We start from the raw sequence: 22,652 nt of genomic DNA on the forward strand, positions 1-22,652 counted from the left end.
TTTATAGGGGAAAAGATATGGAAGTGTACCAATTAATCTAGAAGAATGCAGCACTTGGCCTGTACATTAATATAGTGTGGTACCATAATTTCGTTATCATTTGTTAGGATGACCTATATAGACCATTCATGCCTTTGAAATCTCACCCTTAATGCACCTGTTCCAAATGTATGGACTTTTAAAACCATACCCCACTGGAGTTTACACAGACAACTGTACAGAAAAACACAAAAATACCTCATGAGATAGCTACAGTAAATTCAGTAATTTTCTGCAGTTCTGCAAATGTAGCTTTTATAAACTTTTTACCACACCATTTCCACATTTGTCAGTTTTCATGTCTTGTGCTGTAGGTCTCAATGCAATTCACATGGCAGTGCTAGCAAATAGCATGTCTTGCCTCAGGCTGCTGATCGCTGCTGGAGCTGACATCAATGCTCAGGAACAAAAATCTGGACGAACTGCATTGCATCTGGCTGTTGAACAAGAGAACATCTCTTTGGCAGGCTGCCTTCTGCTTGAGGTAAGTGCTATGAAGATAGCTTTGGGGGTATGGGCTTTTTTCCTCCCTGGTTCATTTCTTTTTCCAATTTAAAAAGGCTTTGAAATTTGTAAGTGCTTAAATAGAGCAAAATTAGAAGGTTATTGACTATTTGTGTAGTTGCTTTGCTTGTGTAAGAGCCAGCACACACGTTATCAGTGCTGAACAAATAATATTAATACAGTATGCTCTCTGCAGTCCTGTTTTTATAGCCTATGGCCTTGAAACTGCAGGCATATGCTTAACTTCTAATGTGACTGCTTATGTGCAAAGTTAAGAAAATCAGTTTTGCAGAATCAGAGCATATGTAGACAAGTTATACACACATGCACATAATATGCATCTGTGTGTGTGTGTGTGTCTGCGCTTATACTTCATTGTAGGAACAAGATGTTTTAGCTTTACACACGATTATACATGTGGCTTCGGGGTATATTTGGATATATATATAATGTGTATGTGCATATACATTATTGTACTCCATATACACTAATGTACTCTCATGCTTCCATTGAAAGCAAAAGTAGAACTCTAACTGGAGTGGTTTGGACCTCAGAATAAGCAGATGGCTGTAGAACACTGGATTGAAAGCACAGGTTCTCATACTACTCATCTAACCGATGTTTTTATACTGGGCATCTCGTTAATGTAGGAACATACAAACATGATTTAATGTGTACAAAGCTAACAAAGATGTTTCCAGTTCCTTTTGTCCTGGGTTTAGGTGTTCTGTGCAGAGGACAGACTGGGCTTCATTTGAATTGTTATAGCATTTATGTAGACAAGAGGGGCAAACTCTTATAAAAAGATACGCATATTATTTTTCTCATTTTTTGTGTCTCATTAAATTTCAGGGTGACGCATATGTTGACAGCACTACATATGATGGAACCACTCCACTCCATATAGCAGCTGGAAGGGGCTCCACAAAACTGACAGCTCTTCTCAAAGCAGCAGGTATGATGTGTCTTTTTTAAGAGGGCAGTTTTCTTTCAGTCAGCGTCACTTACTGTTAACTGTGAATTTAGATCTGAAGTTTGGGGCATTCTCTGATGTGCGTGATAGATTAAATTACGAGCAGCTCTCCTGACCTTTCAGGCAGTAGACATCTGAGGTGTCCCGGGGTTACAAATTCTTTTTAGGAAGGAGGAATTACTGTTGACCAAAGGCTCCTTAGCTCCACCTGCTGGATACATAATGGTCATACTGGCATTTACAACAGAAAATGTGTTTATAATCTTGCAAGCAATTAATCTTTTGTGAACTTCTGACCTCTTATCGTTATTGGTTCTTGTATCTAAAGAAGTTTCTCCCAAAATGACTTAATGTTGCATTGCTTTGTTTTTGAAATGTTTTAAAACCATAAAGGAAAATCACTCCAAGCTCATACCTTCTTTTATCCCCTACACCTCTCTCCATGCTCTGGGGGAATACTGGTGGAGATTAATTAATTTAATTTTCACAGCTGTCAGGATAAAGTATCAGCTTACCAGGGTCACACCTTTCTCTGTGCCATGCCTCAGTTCTCTATTTAGGCCAGTGTTACAGATGAATAAAAACTCATACCTCCCTCTGCAGTGCATATTCTTTTAACAATACTCACTACCTAGCATTATTCTTTTTTTTGTCTGATTAAAAACAGGAAAGCCCCCGTTTTGTGTGATCTGAGCACAGGATCAGATGACAGGAGCTTCCAAACTTCAGTTCTTTTATGCATGTGACTTACTTCCTTTGGGGTCTTAGGTTAAATATTTTGCCTTCCTGCTGCTAATTTTCTTTCAGTATAATACTGCACACCTCTACCGAGCTCTTGCAAGGCTCCTTTTTTAGTTGGTATTTGCTTAACAAGGTGAAAAATGCTGCTATGTGGGATGAGTATATGATTTATATCCTTTCATCAATAGTGTAAGAAATAGTACATTTGCTATCTAAATCTTAGAACATGCATTTTAAGCTCTGTTGAAAAACTGAAGTTCTAAGCCTTTGTAATTCATTCATTTTCTTCATAAAGTAAATAAAAGTTGAGCCACCTGGTGGTTTGAAGAAGCATCTTCCCTTCTAGATATTTACCTGAACTTGTAACTTTATCCCCAGCAGGATCCCAACTAATATACCAGTATAGAAATGTTGAAAATTTAACTAAACAATTTGTCTTCAACTGAAACCATACTAATGTCTTTACACACAGACCTGTGGTGACAATTTTCCATTCAGATGGATCATTCCATCTTTCAAAAGATACTTTTAACAACTGTGCCATGACTTTCCAGGTGCAGATCCTCATGTTGAGAACTTTGAACCATTGTTTGATCCAGAGGATGTGAAAGGCAATGATGATGAAGATGAAGGAATTGTACCTGGAACGACACCTTTGGACATGGCCACCAGCTGGGAGGCAAGTGATCTGGTCCACTTGTCAATTATTTTAACAAATACAGGGATTCCTTGTTTTTAGTTTAATGTGAAGACTAAAGTATGTGATAAGACACATGCCACTCACCATCAGTGGTCACTTTAATTGAAAAACTTGAAACTTGTTCATTATGAAAATCCAAGGTACTGTGCCTAGCTTGTTTGGTGTTCAATACGTATCTTAGTTCTTGCAGCAGCTCCTTCTGCAACTGGGATCCACAAACTACAATTTTATTTATATTTAAGAGCACTGTCTCACAAGGAACCTTAGATTCCCAGTAGCTGCTGAAAGGAGGCAGACTACCATGGTGTCATTGTGGGCTTCACACACGGGTGGTTTACACATTCATAACATGGTCACACTGGAGTATTCAAAAAGAAAACCCAGAAGAGTTGATTTTAGTGGCTTCCACATATACCAAACTGTTCCAGATCCTTTTCAGAACATCAGTCTGAGGATCTGTCCCTACTTTGTCTGAGGCATCTCAGTGGAGATTTTTAACACAGGTTCACGTTTGGGGACTTTTGTAGTGCACAGTGAATTGTCATATCCCATACACTGGCTGCATCTACATGAGATGCTGACTGTGCACTTGTTACTGCACAGTCATTTAGTACTTGTGTATGCTTGTGTCCATGAGTCCATGAACAGCTTTTTGATGACACTGATTATGCAGTAGCTTGTTACTGCTGTGCAGTAGCATCATGTCATGCTTCATGCCATGTGACACTACTGCGCAGTAGTAATGAGCTCTCATGTAGACGCAGTCACTTAAGGCAGAGGCTATGGGCTTATATAAAGTTAGGCTCCTTAATTCATCTTTTTGCAACTGAGTGAAGGGGCTGGTTTTGTGGAGACAGTCCACCAGGAAGCGCAAGTGCTCAGCACTGCTAGGAATTGTGCTACCTTGTTTAAGAATCAACGTATGGATTCAGGGGCCTAACTTTAAGCAATCAAATTGAGAGGCTTCCCTCTGCATCCTAAGAACACACTGGCACTTGTCATGTGACCATGCTCAAAGACGGTTTCTCTTCATTTCATGCTTGGGCCAAGCAAGTCTTCTGCAGCACTTTTAGTCCTGCAAGGCCTGTGACAAGACGAAAAGATTGGGTAGCTGATTGATCTTTAAAAACAGAATGGAGACTACTACTCAGACTTGATGTAGAAGAAATAACAGGTCTCTAGATATCAAAACTGATTTTCTTGTTTTCCACTTCACAGGTGTATGACATATTAAATGGCAAACCCTATGACTCAAACGTGGCTTCTGATGATCTACTAGCACCAGGTTGAGTATATAAAAAAGGAAAAGCTCATCTGTTAATTATTTATTGTGTGCTGACAGGGTGCTTGGCACTGTATAAAACACAGGGGAGGCAGTTACTGCCCATTCTGGTTTGTAATGTAACAGACGTGCTGCCATTGATAGAACGAACACAATTCTTTATATAGTCGCATAAGATTCTAACTTTAGAGTTAGGAAGCTACATAGTACTGTGTGCTCACAGCTCTGCTGCAGTGTGCACAATACTTAATACATTTCCCCATCAGAGGATTTACTCACTTTTTAAGCCAGACTTGATTGATCAAATCTGCTGGAGTGTGACAATTGCCACACTCCAGCAGACTCCAGCATCACATGTATTAGGATATCCTGCACTGAAAAAATGGTGGCAAGGGCAATTTAATTAAAGCTCATCGAATGAGCTTTAGTTAAAGTGCCCCCCCCTCCATTTTTCAGCATGGGACACTGATGCACAAGATGCTCCGGGCACTTTAATTAAAGCAGCTCTTCTAATTAAAGCGCCCTGCCCCCTCTTCTCCCACTCTAGAGCATGTATATAAAATGCCATCAGAAACTAATTGGTTTTCAGAAAGTTGACTGTCACTTTGGGCTGCAAATAGGATTGTGATTATGTAAACCAAAGATTAGCTTTTTGTTGTGATACACTTAGTTTCTAAGTCTCTTTTACCAGGAGATGTGAAAGAGCTGAATGAAGACTCCAAGATGCAGCTCTACAAGTTATTAGAAGTACCTGATCCAGACAAAAACTGGTCTACCCTGGCACAAAAGCTGGGCCTTGGAATACTCAATAATGCTTTCAGATTGAGTCCCACACCATCAAAAACTCTGCTGGATAACTATGAGGTAATTCAGTTTTAAGGATATCCTAAAGAGTACATGTGATCCCCAGAGTTCTATGGGGGAATGTTCTCCTCCTCCATGGAGGCCAAGGCTCTGTTTTGCAACAAGTCTTCCATCATGCTATTTATTTTCTCTCTCTGTTTTATCTTAGGTTTCTGGTGGTACAATAAAGGAGTTAGTCGATGCCTTGAAGCAAATGGGTTACACAGAAGCAATTGAAATCATTCAGAAAGCGCGATCCGTCCCACTAACTGAGTGCAGCCAGGAGAACTTTACCTCCAAGGCTCCACCACTATCACCATTTGTTCCATCCACTAAGCAACAAACAGGTAAAAATAGATAGCAGTAGATTTCATACACATTAGGGCTGAAAGGGATCTTGCCAGATCATTGGGTCCAGCCCCCTGCCCAAGGGCCAGGAAGTCAGAAGGGGTCAAATGATCCCAGCAAGATAAGCATCCAAGTGTTTTTTGAAAGTATCCAGAGTAGGTGCTTGCACCACCTCTGAGATTGTATTGAAGTATTTTTTTCTTGTGATGCCAGTACAGCTTAAAAGTTGTCAGCATGCAGAACAACCCCAGTCACCTGTCTGTCTGGGAAGATGCTGGAATTTCTCATTTTAGACTGGTCAGGCCTAATGGCGTAGGGAAGGAATGGAAATATAGCACATAACAATGAATCATGACCACAACTATTGTTTCTCTAAATGTAGATGCTTGTCAATATCTATCATGGTCACTTATGCTTACCAGAAGTTGGAAAGTATTAGAGATGAGTGAGTCTTCTCTACCTAAGGTTCAACATTAATTTTGTCACATCATTGTCCAGACTTCCCTGGGATTATACAAAATGTGTCTGAATTTTTCTTTTACTATTTTTTTTCCCTCCCTACGGTTGGAAGTGGATTTAAGCAGTCTGCGTTCATTAACTGCTCACTAAAGATATCAAGCTATGCAGCTTTAACACAGTAATAATAGTCACCATTGCCACAGCACTTCTCACTTGCACATCTCAAAAGTGCTGTAGAGAAGGTGAATATAGTGCTAATAACCCCATTTTAACAAGACAGCCACAGAGATACAAAGTGAATTGTCTGGCTTGTTTTGTGACCTTGGTGGCTGTGCAAACCTAGGTTTTCTGATGCCCTATTCATCGATCAGCACTGCCTCCTTAGCCCAGACACTTTGCAAGTATTAGAGGCCACTATGCATGTCTACACGAGATGCTACTACACAGTTCTTACTGCTAGTACAAGTTGTTTACAATTTATTTAGTACGGTCATAAACATCACTTCCTTCTTTACTTCCTTCCATCACTTCCAGTTACTGTGCATTTATTTAATCCTTGCTAATACATGTACTAAATAAATGCACTGTAATCAGAATTACTATGCAGTAGCACTAGTTGAACGTCTTTTAGGTAATGTTACTGCTCAGTCGTTTAATAATACTACACAGTAGCGCATTAGCACTGTGCTGTGATGCACTACTGTACAGTATTTTTCAGCTACTGTATAGTCAGTGTCTCATGTAGATGCACCCACTAAGAGAGAAAATGGAATAGGCAAGTTTCATTTCCATATTACAACCATTTTCTAGTTTAAGTGCTATAGTTTTACTTGTCGGGTCATATCAGACTACACACCTCTCTCCATGCGCTTGAACAAAGCAACAAATCTAATTAGCAACACTGGTAATAAAAGAGCTTTTGCTGCTTAGCAGCGTTTAACAGCCCACATCCCAGGTCCAATCTGAAAACAAGCTGTTTAAAAAAAATCAAAATTCCATGAGCTTCTGAACAGCTTGTTGCATTTGTGCTAAACTCACTGTGCTGTCAGCTTCACAATGACGACGGGTCAAGTTCTATCAGAAGAATCTTCAACTTGGGGGATGTAACTTTACCACCAATTAATTCCTTTGATCTGGCACAGATGGTTGTTCTGAATTCAGACTCAGATTAACAAGATGCAAATTATTTAAAGTACTTAACAAATATTTGTATATAAAAAAAAAAGAAATGTGTGAAAATGCCTCATCCTGGACTCTAGCTTCGCAACACTTTACACATGTAAGTGTTACACATTACACTTAGGAAATGTTTTATTTAGATTATAATAAGCATTAGTATGAGTTGGAAAGGATTCTGAGCAGTCGCATGGTAGTGCTTACTATAATCTCAGCCCTCTGGGCAGGCCTGGAGCCTAGCTGTGTGGTTGACAAACAGCTGTTGGTCAGTCCCAGCCCTCCTTCTGCACTGAAGTATTGAACTGGTTCCAGTGTGGTGCTAGGATTTTGAACCAGCTCTGGTGGGGTGGGGGACATTGCTATTTGTTAGTGCTACCCCCAACAAAGCATCAGAACCGGTGAAGATTGCTGGTATTATCTCCATGGTTCAATTCCACAATATTTCCTAACATGATCTGGAGATGAGCATCTGTGCATTCAAGCAGGAAAACGTGCTATCAGATGGTAGTAAAGTTAGCACTCTTCAGGCAAGGAATATCTCCAGATCATGTTTTAAGTACAGTTAACACATCTTAAGTCTAACATAAAATAAGGCTCTTAGGTCCAGAATGCCTTTATTCTCTCTGAGTGCTAACAGGCACTGCTCCAGGGGCATGTTAGTATTAACTTTGAGAGCAGTGTAGCTGCCAGTTTAAATGCATAGAATCAAATGTACAGTAACCATCTTTTTAATCCCACCCAGACTGTATCCACTGCTAATGCCTAGTTCTGGTCTTAAGCAGCACAGTATGACAGTGCATTAAACTGCAGATACTTTGGGCACTTCTGAGCAAAAACACGTAGCACATTTTCCTGTTGCAACACTGTGCCCTAAAATTGCACAACTTTAATTTTTCTTTAAAAGTGCTCTTGTCTAGCCAAGTGCTTTTCATGTCTCTTTAGGACATTACAGTGGCTTATGGTTTTAATCCAGGATGAATAAGAATGATGTGCTCTTTTTTTTTCTTTGTTTTTCTCCCAGGTGAACTTTATGATATCAAATTCCAAGACACTGAAAGCATGTGTGATAGTGGAGTGGAGACTTCCTTCCGCAAACTTAGCTTTACTTGTTCCGAGTCCCTGAACAGCAAGTCTTCAATAACACTTAGCAAAATGGCCTTGGGCTACGGCCAAGAACACTCAATACAAGGCAAAATCTAATCACTTTGCAGTATACAATTATAGAAAGCAAAATGACATTTAAAACTCTGCCTGTGTGAATTTCTCTGGGGGGATGGAAATGAGCTTACAGCCAAAAGTGCACTGGAAAAGAATCATTTGAACTGAAAGATTTGAAGAAGTGGCTCATAAACATCACTTCCTTCCTTGTTTCTTAAGTATGTTTACTTGCATTCATTTACAAGCAATGTACCATAACCAGAATGCCAATAACATGTAATATAGAGCTGGATGGATGGGACTGACTGGGTTTTCCTGGTGTCCAAGATTTTCTTTATGGATGGAAGTCATTGCTTTCTTACAAGTTGGAATCACCAGCTCACTTTCATAGGAAAGGTAGGACACCCAGAGCAATTGCAAGACAAAACCTCTGACTATCCTTCTCAAAGCTTTATAGCATAGTTGCATGGAAAAGGAAGCTCATAAATTTGTTAAACAGATGTCCCTTGATGACAAATTGTTGTGATTTAAAAATGACAACAAAAGGATCATGTATATTTCAGTGAATGTAATTTAAACTTTACTCTGGTGCCTATCAGGTATGACAGCTTCCTACTGTAAATACTGTTTTTAGACTCATACCTTTTTAAAGGAGAAATTTGTGCTTTTTAAAATGCTTATTTTTATTTTACTTTTATAATAAAAAATTAAATTAAATCCTTCCTCTTCATTTATTTCCCCTTTACTTTTTTGTTTTTTTCTGGAGGACACAAATCTTCTTTTCACTATTTGTTACAGGAACTGAGAATGGACAGTACAGAATCAATTTCCTTAGGACAGGGAGATGAAATGGATCATTTGGTATCTTAGTAGTTTAGAGATGATGGTTTTTGCATAGATTGCCAGATACCAAAACCCCTTTACCTGGGATTCCCTAGCAGGGGTACTCCTCAGATTCATTAATTATGAGAAAATTGTCAAGGCTGTGTTTTGGACTTAAGCAAAAAACAGGGCAGTTTCTGGATTCCAGAAAAAAATAATTGCCATGAATATACCAAGTGCCACTGTGCCACCACCAATATCCATCTCTCTCATTGGGACAGAATTATAAACTATATCTGCAAACAAAAGATGGAGATCTGATAGACTGTAAAGCTCTTGAGTCTGCTTCTGTCTTCAGGTATATGGGTGGAGGTCCAGCTGAGTTAGAACGAAGGGTGAATTTGGCATCCTTATTTTTACAACATCACTCTTGGTGATAAATTACAAGTGCAAGAAACTAACCTACCTTTTCAGCTCAAGCTACACCCTTCTTTAACAAAGATGTCGAGAAGGATATTGTCGTCTTGAGTAAAATCCATGGTCCACTCGCACTGGATTTTTAGGCATAACTCCAGTATGTTACCGGACTTTTTTGAGGTTTCTGTTATGTTGCAGCCACCAGTGATAAATGTGTTACTGCTCAGCATGCCTAGTGTGGTAGATCTGTTCCCCACCAACAGAAAGCACCTGCATCTAGATTTCTGGAAGCACTTTATGCCCGAAAGCTGCATAGTAGCTGTTCAATCAAGACAGTGATCACTAACAGAAGAGGAGTTAGCCTTTGTACCCAAGTATGTTTACATAACTCTTGCTGCAGAGGAAGTATAATGTTAAACAGGCTGAAACAAGTTTAGAGCAGACTTCTCTCTTATGATTTAGAAATGAAATGAGTGGGAACAGTTGCAGCAAGCAGTCCCATAGCAGTAGTAGGATGCATTATGTCTTCCCTAAGGCAGAGTGACACTTGTGTGGGAACACACAGGGCTAGCTGTATCCCTACAATACTAACATCAGCATTTTCAACAGCATCAGTGTCCCCCACCACCCACCTCTTGCCCCTTCAGCCACCACAAGCCTTATTTTCAGAAGCACTGAACACATGTCGCTTCCACTGATACTGAGGGAACTGTGGACAGCTGACTGATCCTGACGGGGAAGGTGGACTGACACATCAGGCATCTCAGAATGGATAATGAAAAACTGAAGCAACCAAAAACTCAGTGAAGGTCTTGCATATTCTGGTCTTTACCTCCTCCATTCTGCTGCTTGCTCAGTTGTGCACGCTGTGGCAGAATACCATCTCTGTCTCTCACCAAACTCTGCTGTGACAATTTAGTTAACATGGGCCTGGCAGAGGGCAGACATTCCATCTATTTAGGTAACCTGAGTTGGATACTTTCCTGAGGGAGGAACACATATCTGGGTGAGGGGCTTATACTCCCTATTGTTTAAGCAATGCCAACCTGACTGGGAGGGGGCTAGACACCCTGCCAGTCTGCCCAGCAACCAGTGATGTATTTCAAATTGGTTGGCTGGCAGCAACAGGTGCTGGTCTCCATGGGACCAGACAGTGAGGTCACAAGGGCTATATAAGTTAAGCACTGCTCAGGAGGAAGGTCAGCAGCCATGATGAAATCTCAGACAGAAAAGAGCTGGACCATCTGAAACTTGCATTCTGTCTTGAAACTCATGATCAATGAACTGCCTGCCTCCAGAGGGAATATCTACCTGCCTCTGGCTGATACTTGTGAGTAAGCTACCTGAGAGCTAACTAGCTATAAAGCTTGCAGTAACTCAGATGCATGATCAAAAGCTACCCAGCCATGCCAGTTTGCTCTATGCAATTTCTCTGATATTGCCCTATCCTATTTCAACCCTACCCGTTGTAACCAATGAAGCTCTCCTCCCACTGGCAGCTGGAACAACAGCTATATTACCAGCAGTGGTGAAAACCACACATTACTTTATTCACCTATATTAGGAAAGCCTTTGGGACAAGGTGTTACACTGAGCTTTCACTGGACTGTTGTGTGATGAACAAACTTGCTAAAATAGGTCAAAGTGAGAACGTGATGGCAATGGGCAACTGTAAGGTGTTGCTTCCAAGCATTTTCAAAATGATCATTTCCTATAATGGATCACACAGATCAATGTGTAGGATAAGGCGAGTCAATTTTTTTTCCCTATAGCTGATCTCATAAGACTACTGTGACTCTAACCTTAAAGCCCTCCTTAACCAAGCAATATTTACTTTGGTTCTGATCATAAATTATTTAAAAGTCTATATTAATGGAAAGGATTCCTTTTAAATATGAAAAGATAAAACAACTCTGAAAAATGTGGAAATAGCAGAATATGCGAAAGCAAAATGAAAAAAACCCTTCTGCATTCAGACTGCAGCAGAAACTCTTTCCTCACCTCTAACTCATTAGAAAAGACTCATTGGTTTAAAAGGCTATCTCGGAAGTTTAAGGCCCTTTGGAAAAAGCTCAGTTCTGGGCAGCAAAATGTAGTGCCTGTTCATGTAAGGCTCAAAAGCTGTCTTGGATATATCCGGGCAAGTCAACTGCAAACACCAGAGAGGAGCCTAGCAGGCTGTGTCCAGGATGTGGATTGTGTGGGTCAGAGAAAAGGTACAAAAGGGGCAGGGGATGTCAATGATGAGTACAACAGTGAAACCCTTAGGAACTTCATACCAAACCATGTTCTCCTAACTCTTCAGGCAGGCAAAAGTGCTCCTTTGCCATCTCACACTCTGCTCAGATTGTACTCTGTAGTTACATCTACACAAGATATTTACTGTGAAGTAGACTAATTAGCTACACAGTAAACATCTTGGCTTCTACACATGTGGCCCTATTAAGGCACAGTAAACTAATAAACTGCACAGCAGATTAGTATGTGTAAATACAAATACTATCCTACTACAGAGTTTAGTTGTGCATAGCATCGCATGTGTAGACACTGACCCAGCTGGCTGGAGTCCAAGGGTGCTTTAGTGTGAGGGCTGCGTGCTGGCTAGCCCCACAGTGAAGCTTCCTTGTGCCCTAGCCAACCCCTCTGCAGCACGCTGAGCAGGGTTGGAGCGGCTCTGGACTGGCAAACTGATCCCCGTTTCCCCTGCCAACTGGGGCTGCTCCAACTCAGCTCTGTGTTGTAGCCCTGGGTATACATATAAACTCGATGCCTGGGAGAAACTGCACTAGAGTTTACTGCATTGCATTAATATGCACATGTAGATGCACCCAATTCCGTTCAAACCCAGCAAAGAACACTACTGCTGGCTGACATTTTCCATAAGACAAATTTTTAAATCATTAATACTGTCCCTTTTCAAAATTATTTTCAGGGTGGGGGAGGAAGAAGGTTGGGGGAGTTGGTATTTTAACTTTTTTCCAATTAATATTTTTTCTCCTCAAATTAACATGGATTTGTTTTTTATTTTGCCACTCTGATCCTGGCTTGATGTGCTTTAAATGCATATAGCCTAACCAACATATGTTAATCCTGGGTCCCACCCCTGATTGCATAGGTATAGTGGTAAATGTCAGGACAATACGTCAATGAGTCACTAAATCCATACCTCCGAGGGTAAAAGTAGTAGACTAGGATTCCACCTACCCAGAGGCTGCTTTATATGTGAAGTGACAAACTGTCCACTACTGGGATTCCTGCAGGGTTAAAAGTTTGTCCCTCCCTCTTTGGATGAAAACCCGCTTTGGGCTTTGGCTTCATGACCTTTGACATTCCTTGGCTGAGCCATTTATTTCATATCACTAAAAGATGAAGAGCTTGTAATACAGCAACACAGACAGAAGAAGAAAGAAGGGGGTGCCTCTGGCAAAAATTATTTGTTCATATGACAGGTAGAAAATTGATGGCATACTGATCGCATCTGTAGCAACAGTGTTTTGAAACCTCCCAACTCTCTCCCACAAGCTCAGCAAGCAAAAAGCTGACAAGAAGCTGCAGTCTTTTATGAAACAGTTTTCTGTGTGAAAACAAAATCATGAATTCCAGCCTCGGGTTTCCTCAATGGTAAAACCGATGGAGAGGGCTTGGAACAGCCATCCTAAGAAGTACATTGGAAGCAGTCTGAGGAATTCCCTTATCTGAGACTAGAGAAAATCTTATGCCCAGGCATCAGGAAACGGTAATTACTAGGCCTGTGCAAAGCTTCAGGTGGTGATTCAATTCAAAGGAGATTCGGTCCGATTCAGCGGCTGAATCTCCAAATCCAAATTGAATCAGGGGACCAATAAATAGGTCCGAATGAATATGAAGCTTTTTGAATAGATTTGGAGAAGATTTGGAGCGCTTCAATGATTCAGACAGTCCCTGCCTGCTGCAGCATGGAACTGGACCTGGACTCGGAGCTGGAAAGTAGGGGGAGGGGGGCTGGAGGAAGGGGGAGGGGGCCATGAGGGGACCTCTGCCAGGCTCCATCCCCTGCCTGCTCCCCCAGCCCCCTACTGACCCCCACCCACTATGGCTGCCTTGCCCACCCCAGCTCCCAGCCCTTTAAAAAAAGCCCCGCCTCACTAGGTGCTGCCCAGCAGGGTGGTGATCCCTGCTGCTTCCCACGCCCCCATGCTGTGTGGGGGGTTCTGCATGAGCCCCCCAACCCCTCCCCATGGCTGCTCCGCCTGCTCTAGCTCCAGCCCTTAAAGAAAAAAACAAACCCTCCCCCCCAAAACCCCATACTTCCCAGCTCCTGCGGAAGTCTTGGGGGGACTTGTGGAAGAGCCCCCACCCTCTGCAGCACAAGGCAGTGGGGGGCAGCAGGGATCGTCCCCTGCCGGGCAGGAACTGGTGAGTCCAGGGTTTTTGAGGGGTTTTGTTTTTTTTTTTTTAAAGTGCTGGAGCTGAGGCATGCAGGGCAGCCATGGGAGCACTGGAAGAATGAGGGGGAGGTTGGGGGGCTTGTGCAGAGTCCCCCATGCAGCATGGGCCAGTGGAGGGCAGTGGGGATCACCTCCCCCCACCTGGCAGCACCCAGCAAGCTGGGGCAGACAGGGCAGCCACTGCTGAGCTGGGAGAGCAGGCAGAATCTCCAAATCAGATTCGGCCAAATTGATCTGGGACAGTGATTCGAATCACTGAATCCGAAGCACATACTAGCTGCTTTGCACAGGCCTAGTAATTTAAAAAAATCTCTTTGCTATGCTGTATCAGCATCTTTATCTGGAGTTTCTTAAAGCAAATCAAGCACGCTACAGGACCTCTGATCTGGACTAGCATTGGTTCATCCTGAATTTACCTGCACCTAGGCAACCACCAATTTTTCACTTCAGTAACTGATTCATCAGGATGTTCAGTGGCTCATTATCAGAAGGCAATTAGCGCCCCCGTTACATTTTTCTGCTGGAAAATCCTGATCCAGCTCAGTGTTCTACAAGAATGCAACAAAATCCCAATAGAAACCAGGGGAGGTTTGCTGTGGAAGCTGGACTGTTAGGCAGATGCTTTGTATCCTACCAGCTTGCTCAGCCTCTCAACAACCTGCCTGGCAGCTGTTAAGCACGCAGACTTCCCAGCTCCTACCTCCTTGGCAGGCTCAGCCACAACAGGCTCCTGCAGCTCAGGGAGTCCTGGGAACACTTCTAAAAAGTTTGAAACAAATTGCTTCAATCTATTTGATACATTTCCTTTTAACCAAAAGCCCAGGCTGCCCATTCAGTAAGGTTCGGAACAATTCAGTTTGCACCTTGTTGAAGAAATGTATTTCATAACATTTTGGAATGGGAATTCCAGTTTCCAACCAGATCTGGGCATCACTCATAAGCAAATGTGTCCAGGTTTGCATGCCCTGGAGACGACAAAGAAAACTAAGGCTGTTTATTTGTTACACTTTTTAAAAAGCAGTTAAAACATTTAACCACCACCACTTATAAACAGGAAGATAGGACAGAACAGTTGCTAGAGACATTCAGTACCATTTACCCCTCTTTTCCTCCCTCCCCTCTTGCCTTCCAGGATGACACCATATCAGGATTCAACAGGCATTCTCCTAGTCACTGTTTAGTCCCTGGTCTGTTCCCAGGGGGAGGTTTGTGCTACCTCTTAAGGCTGTGGCAATCCTGCAACTGAGGGTGCAGACCCATCACACTTACCCTGGTGTAACCTACATCAGCTTTGAGAACCTATATAAGTTACACAGGGGTCCAAAGCAGACAGAACCAGCTGTCCAAAGGGAGCTACTCTCATTAGGCACTACAGTAGCACTTTGCCATCAGTGGCAAGACACTGGTAAGATACTGTTTACACTCAGCCAGTAGTTCTCAACCTTTTCAAACTGAAGGCACCCTTTGGAAAATGCCAGCTCTTAGTTTCCACTCAATTTTGAAGTACACACAAAGGAACAGAGTAATTCTGCTAGTACAGAGAACTCAGAAAGATCACAGCAGGTCCAAATGTTTTGGACACTATGGATTCCCATTTGAAATCTCTGGGTTTCTCCTGTGAATCACATTTGCATACCTCACAGTGCTAACATGTGGCACTCCATGGCACCCTTGAAAAGCTCTTGAGGCACCCTACAGTGCCGCAGCACCCTGGCTGAAAATCACTCTACTAAGCAAACAGCTACCATGGGGGGACACAGATTAGAACGGCAGATTCACAACTCATACTCCACAATAATTTACAATGAGGTACAAGTATTTCTAATCTGAGGGGTAACTCAAGCCATGGAACAGAATAACTAACCCTGGTCTATAGCTATATGTTGGAACTGCACCCTTACTCATTAATATATCTACTAAAGGACTCAAGTTATGTCAATCTCCACCTTGCTTCTTTTCATAATTATTGTGCTTTACCAGAAGCACTAGTTATATATATTTTCAGTTACCTAAGAAAGTAGATCTTTGCACATTATATGTATTAGCTGCAAACATATTTATATTTAACCAAACGATCAGGAATATATGCATAACAGAGGTGGACAATACATTCTGTGGTCAGCTTCTCTTGATCTTTAGTAATGTTCAAGTTTTTCCGTTTCCATTCTGCTATTTCTTCCTAAAGGAACTGAGATCCCCTCAGTAAATATCTGACAGTGAAGTCAAGCAGAGTGATTTTTCAAGCTCCTTGACGCTGGTGGGCTCCCAAGGATAAAATACAACCACCTTTCTCTTCTGAGTCATGAGAAATCCATTATCATTAAACCTCCCTTTTACATGTCCTACATCCAGCCAAACAAAAGGAGCAACTGCAGTGGTCTGGAGAACAAAAATATAGTGGTCATTTTCCTGAGATATGGTGGCCTGAAAGAGAAGACAAATACAATTACTCTTTTTGTAAATGAGGTGTGTAATAAAAACAAATGTTTCCATCAGTTCAAAAGGTGCGTGTCAGTATGATCAATACCATCTTAAAAATATATTTGTTAAACATGATTTCTCCCTTCCCCTCCATCTAAGAATCATAGAAAGAGCTCTGGAGAAGACATCAGGAGCCCATCCAGTCCAACCACCAGCTCAAAACAAGATCATCCCACTCTGCCGCAAGCATATCAGACTGAACACACTTAGTTACTGCTCTCATCCCAGGCAAGAGTTTTCCTAACCCATGGCTGTTTAACTTTTCTGTAGCCAGTGGCTGCACACTATACCAGCCATATGCTTTGAGAACAGATATTGCACTAACTCTCAGTACACAAAAGATAAACTTAGCAAGAGCAAAGAATGTAGCTTGAGTAACTGGCACTTACACTGAGCTGTGCTTTTTCCAATCCTACTGCATCCTTCAATGATGACAGGAAGTGATAGTTGCGAGGACTGTAGAGTTCACCTTTCCCCACAAAGTAAAAGGTGACAACGCAGCTTTGCCTGGTACAGTTGCCACATCTTTTCAGCAAATCATTTACAGGCTCCTTGTAGATGGGGGCAGCACTCCCTGCCCTAACAGGCACACCCTCAGTAGCAAAGGTGCACAATGGCTCCATAGAACTCCACTGGTGTACACTGACCTGTAGGGCACATTAAGTGATCAAAATGACACCTGTAAAAACATCCCCCATGTGCCAGATTTTTCAGTTGCTCATTCAAAGTCCCCCCTTGAGGGGAACTGAGGGAACAATCTGCTACCCCAGCCCCTTAGCCCATGAGGTCTGCTGCCTCCCAGGGGCTCGTATCCAGGATGTAGCTGAGAAGATCCCGAAACGTATCCGGGCCTCTGACCAATTCCCCATGCTCCTTATCCATGCAGGCATGAATGACATGGCTCAGAGCAATCCCAGCAGGGTCATGAACAACTACGGGACTCTGGGAGCAGGGTTCAGAGGGTTGGGGGAACAGGTGGTTTTCTCCTCGATCCTTCTGGTTATGGGTCACGGGCACAGGAAGAAGAGAAGAACTGTACAAGTTAACAGAAGACTGTGGTGCTGGTGCCATTGTAAAGGCTTCAGCTTCTACGACCACAGTTCAGAGAGAGAGGCAGTGATTTGTTGGGAAGAGACAGCCTCCACCTCACTCGAACGGGGAAGAAGCTCTTCTCAGCCAGAATGGCTGACCTGCTTGACCGGACTTTAAACTAAGTTTGCCATGGGATGGGTGGATAACCACTGGTGCAAGCCCACCAAGCATCAACCACAAAATCAGAAGGTTTTCCCTGCACAAGAGAACTCTCTCCTACCCCAGCCCAGGGACAGATCTCTTCTAGGAGTGCAGGGAATCCATCCGTTGGTAGGCTCACTTGCCTGTACACAAATGCCAGGAGCCTGGGCAACAAACAAGAGGAACTGGCCCTTCTGCTAAACAGAAATGACTATGATCTCATAGGAATAACCGAGACCTGGTGGGACTCCCACCTATGACTGGACCACAGGTATTGATGACTATACCTTGTACAGGAGAGATCATGTTGCAAGAAAGGGCAGGGGTGTAGCTCTTTATGTGAAGGAGCAGTACACTTCCCTACAGGCAGAGATTGGCAACCCAGGAGGGCAACTTGAGATCCTCTGGGTAAAAATACAGGGGGAACATGGTGAAGGTGATATAACAGTAGACGTTTACTACAAACCTCCTAATCAGGAGCAAGAACTTGACCACAAATTTGCTATGGAAATGGCTGAGGCTGCACGCTCTCAGCGCATGGTTGTCATGGGCGACTTCAACTACCCGGACATCTCATGGGAAGAGCACTCAGACAAATCTGATTGGTTGCAACACTTCCTCACAAGCATTGATGAGCTCTATTTGTCTCAAGAAGTCTATGGGCCAACAAGAGGTAAGGTGCTGCTAGACCTGATACTGGCCAAAGGGGATGATCTAGAGAGCAACCTGAGTATCAAAGGGAAGCTGGGAGACAGTGACCATGAGCTGATCACCTTCTCTATCCACCGCAAACCTGGCAAGTCAGTCAGCAATGCGGAAGTCCTTGACTTCAGGAAAGCCGACTTTCACAAGCTCAGGAGGCTAGTTGTCGAGGCCCTAAGAGGCCATAATCTGACAGGGAGGGGAGTCCATGATGAGTGGTCATTCCTCAAGGATGTGATCCTTGAAGCACAAGAAAAATCCATTCCAGCCCACAGAAAAAGTAGCAAGAGGGCTGGGCGACCCCCTTGGCTCAATAGGGAACTCATGGACTTCCTGTGTGTAAAACGAGAAGCTTATATAGGAACAAAGGGAATACTACCAAGGAGGAATATTCAGCACTGGCCTGCACGTGTAGCAAACAAACTAGGAAAGCCAAGGCTGAAAACGAGCTCAAACTGCTCACAAGAATCAAGGACAATAAACAGTCCTTCTTCAGATTTGTGGGAGGTCGGAAAAAAGAAAAAAGAGCGACACCAGACCCTTGCTAAACCAAATGGGGCAGCTGATAACTGACACCCAGAAAAAAGTCAATCTCCTTAACGATTACTTTGTGTCAGTCTTCCACTAGCCCATGGGGATCACCCCGCCTGATAAAATGCAGGATCATTAGGAAAAGGCCTGGATCTTGTGAGGCTGGACATCCACAAGTCAGCTGGCCTGGATGAAATACACTCAAGAGTGCTAAAGGAACTGGCTAACATCATAGCACAGCCAATGGTGAAGATATTTGAGAACTCATGATGCTCAGACAAGGTACCTGAAGATTGAAAGAGGGCCAGTATGCTGTCTATCTTCAAGAAAGGGAGGAAGGAAGATCTGGGGAACTACAGGCCAATCAGTTTGACCTCAATCCCTGGAAAGATCTGGGAAAAACTCATCAAGGAAACCATTAACAACAGGCTAACAGAAGGCAATGCTCTGAGAGAGAGCCAACATGGCTTCATTGCAGGTAGGTCTTGCCTGACCAATCTCATTTCCTTCTATGACCAGGTGACATATCACTTGGACAAAGGAGAAGAGGTTGATATCATATATTTGGACTTCAAGGAAACCTTTGACCTGGTGTCCCATGATGTCCTCATGTTAAAATTGGAGAATTGCAGCCTCAACAACCTTACAATTCGATGGCTGGGGAACTGGTTCCATGGACAGACCCAGAGAGAGTGATAGTTAATGGAACCAAATCAACATGGTGCATGTAACCAGTGGTGTCCCCCAGGGCTCCGTTCTCAGATTTGTACTCTTCAATGTATTTATAATTCATCTGGACTCTGGTGTCAGAAGCAGACTGGCTAAGTTGGCTGATGACACCAAACTATGGGAAAGTGTGGTCATCCTAGAGGATAGGCTAGCGATCCAGGCCAACTTTGACAGGCTTGCAAGATGGGTGGATCAAAACCTGATGATATTCAACATGGAGAAATACAAGGTGCTCCACCTCAGGAGAAAAAACCCACATCACACTTACAGGCTCAGCAGTGCTATGCTCACTAGCACCATGACTGAAAGAGACTTTCCACAAGATGAACATGAGCCACCAATGCAACACCACAGCCAGCAAAGCAAACAAAACTCTGGCTTGCATCTACCAATGCATCTCAAGCAAGACACAGGAAGTAATCCTCCCACTTTACTCAGCCTTAGTGAAGCCACAGCTGGAATACTGTATCCAGTTCTGGGGTCTGCAATTCAGAAAGGATATGGAGAAGCTTAAGAGGAACCAGAGGAGAGCCACACATGATTAGAGGACAAAAGAGCAGGCCTTATGAGGAGAGGCCAAGAACCATGGGACTCTTGAGCCTGGAAAAGCATAGGCTCAGGGGAGACTTGGTGGCAGCCTATAAGTACATAAGGGGTGTGCATCAGGAACTGGGAGAACATCTGTTCACCAGGGCACCCCAAGGGAAGACTAGGTCAAACCATCACTATCTCATGGAAGACTCTTTTAGGCTGGACATAAGGAAAAACTTCTTTGCTGTCTGAGTCCCCAGGGCCTGAAATAGACGCCCCCAAAGGTGGGGCAAGTACCTACTCTGGACACTTTAAAGAAACGCTTGAATGCCTATCTTGCTGGGATCATTTGACCCCAGCTGACTTCCTGCCTCTTGGGCAGGAGGTTGACCCAAAGATCTTGTGAGGTCCCTTTGAGCCCTAAACGTCTATGAAATCTATGAAAGAACCATTTTCCTGGAAGCACATAGCACACACACTCAAAGTACTTCCTACACTTTACAAAGAATCTATACAAAGACTGAAACAAGGGGTATACATATTATGTTGCTTAAACTAAGCAACAATTCTAAGTCTTGAACAGCTTGGATCTATTGCTGCTGAGGTCATGCTAAAAATATTATTCTCTCCCACAGTGCTTAGGGAAGCAGGGAGTAAGCAGAAGACACTGTGGGTGCACTGGGGAGTTGAAACAGTAGCTATGGTGAGGTCAGTTTTCTTTGCCTTTTTCTTTGCCTTTTCTGGCTGAGGAGATTGCTGGTTTTGCTCATTTAAAGCTAATCTGTGTTATGCAAGAAATGCCAATGGTATCTAGAGCTATCGTATGGACAAATATTAATGTATTTCATAAACAGAAATAAGCAGCATCGGTATAAAGGCAATTCTTGAAAATTCACGTTCCCAAAGAGCCTAACTCCTAACAATACAAATCCTCTTACGCAAAAGATATGATTCCTTCTGCCATTTTTTAGGATGATACAGGAGTAAAAGCATTCTTTACATCCAAATACGTGAAGTGGGCCAATGCAGAACCAGAAACTGTTCCTAAATCTCTTTTTAGTTATTCTTTCCCATAAGTTTAACAGCTGCTTGAACTGCTAAAAATAATCTACATTAGAACTGAACACTAACCATATACATCTCTGGCCTTACTAGAGCTTTGGAGCAACAGATACGAGCTTATATTCAAGCCAGAGATAAGCATCTCCATTTATCATAAAAGTGAAAAGTAGCTTTTAAATAAATACTGTCCTGTTTCATACTGGTATTATTTGCAGATTTTGAGACCTATGAATCAGAAGATCCCAACAACCACTTGTGTGAACCTCAGCCATGCTCACCATACCTGTTTTTGTTCCCACAATGACATTGTCAGGTAGTTCCTAGCTTGAAGAGTTGACATTGTAAGTAGAGGAGGCAGGAATTACCTCACAATGTCATTTTTACAGCTGTTATAGTACAACAGGGCCAGCAGCTGTTACTGGTCCCCAAACAATAAGAAACTAAACTTGGCATATACAAGTTGGACTAGGTTTGCTCCAACACAGGCATCATGCCAAAGAAACTACTCCGCAACCCAAATATTGCTCTGACTTGCATCTTTGTAACACTACTGCTTTCTGTGAGCTTGTTAAGGTGCAGATTAGGGAAACATTTTGAAGTGACACGCTTGTAGAGGTGGTCTTGCAACTGGAATTTAGTTACCAACTGGCTGATGCTTCACAAACCAAGAAGTGATCCAGTTTATTTGTCAGAGTTGGGTTGGTTCTGGAAAGCAGACAGTAATAAAGAGATCTTTTTTCAATGGAGGCAGCAGAACCCTGAATATTCCCAGGGCAGGGATGTGTCAAGTAACAAGCTGCTATTTTTCTGTAAATCTTTTAAATACAAAGTGCACTTCAGTGGCATTCCTGTTATTTAACATGTAAGCTTGCACCTGTATTCCTTGACCAGTTGGGGTTCCATTGTATTAAGCACCGTATAGATACATAGTAAATACAGTACCTGCCACAAAAAGCTCACCATTTAAAATACAAAAGCATATTCCTGCTTACACTAGCACTGTGTGTCTGGCCCACACTGATATTCTGAATGTCTGGCTTTCGTAGAACCTGGAGCACTGGTCAGGGACGGCTAATACAGCTGGACATGGACTTGCTGGAGCACCATTACATTTAAAAGCACTTGTTTTTCTATCCTCTTTTCCTAGCCATAGATGATCCCTTTTGAAAGGGGAAAGCTGGCACTTACTTTGAGTGTTAGCTCACAGTCTGAGTGAAGATCTGATACACCATAGATGTACAGCACACTACCATCTTCATAGGCAACAGGCAACAGCGGGGAAAAGAAATGCTGGGCAAAGTAATGCAGCATTTTCCACTTGCCACCATACTCTGAGAAGGGTTTAAAAGAACAAAAGATTCAGTCACAACCTGAGACTAGGTAGGTGCCTGGCTCCCAAGTCCCCTGGCGTTGGCAGAGACACCCCTCTCCCATTTTGTGGTGAACCTGGTCCATGTCCAGTTCTGGTTCAGAAGGAGGTAAGAGTCATGCTCA

The 22,652-nt window shown here is 42.8% G+C and overlaps 2 protein-coding genes across 5 annotated transcripts in view; one reads left to right on the forward strand and one right to left on the reverse strand.

Annotated features, from left to right (window-relative positions):
• The window catches only part of NFKB1 (nuclear factor kappa B subunit 1), an 89,594-nt gene extending 80,654 nt beyond the window's left edge, over positions 1-8,940 (forward strand). For 2 of the 3 annotated variants that reach the window (XM_090031892.1, XM_090031889.1), the window contains exons 18-24: positions 354-523; positions 1,396-1,498; positions 2,812-2,936; positions 4,176-4,242; positions 4,931-5,103; positions 5,252-5,429; positions 8,087-8,940. In XM_090031892.1, coding sequence (XP_089888018.1) covers positions 354-523; positions 1,396-1,498; positions 2,812-2,936; positions 4,176-4,242; positions 4,931-5,103; positions 5,252-5,429; positions 8,087-8,265 — 995 coding nt within the window. In that variant the 3' untranslated portion in view covers positions 8,266-8,940. The remainder of the gene's footprint in view (positions 1-353; positions 524-1,395; positions 1,499-2,811; positions 2,937-4,175; positions 4,243-4,930; positions 5,104-5,251; positions 5,430-8,086) is intronic. The other variant, XM_090031893.1, reaches the window with a different exon arrangement.
• Positions 8,941-13,781: 4,841 nt separating this feature from the next.
• Positions 13,782-22,652, reverse strand: part of MANBA (mannosidase beta) — a 96,991-nt gene continuing 88,120 nt past the window's right edge. The window contains exons 15-17 of one of the 2 annotated variants that reach the window (XM_090031894.1): positions 22,347-22,489; positions 16,760-17,017; positions 13,782-16,313 (exon numbers count right to left, since the gene is read on the reverse strand). In XM_090031894.1, coding sequence (XP_089888020.1) covers positions 16,089-16,313; positions 16,760-17,017; positions 22,347-22,489 — 626 coding nt within the window. In that variant the 3' untranslated portion in view covers positions 13,782-16,088. The remainder of the gene's footprint in view (positions 16,314-16,759; positions 17,018-22,346; positions 22,490-22,652) is intronic. The other variant, XM_090031895.1, reaches the window with a different exon arrangement.

This window comes from Crocodylus siamensis, chromosome 2 (genome assembly GCF_052110815.1).
Source record: "Crocodylus siamensis isolate JL-2025a chromosome 2, ASM5211081v1, whole genome shotgun sequence".
In the NCBI taxonomy this organism is placed as follows: Eukaryota; Metazoa; Chordata; order Crocodylia; family Crocodylidae; genus Crocodylus; species Crocodylus siamensis.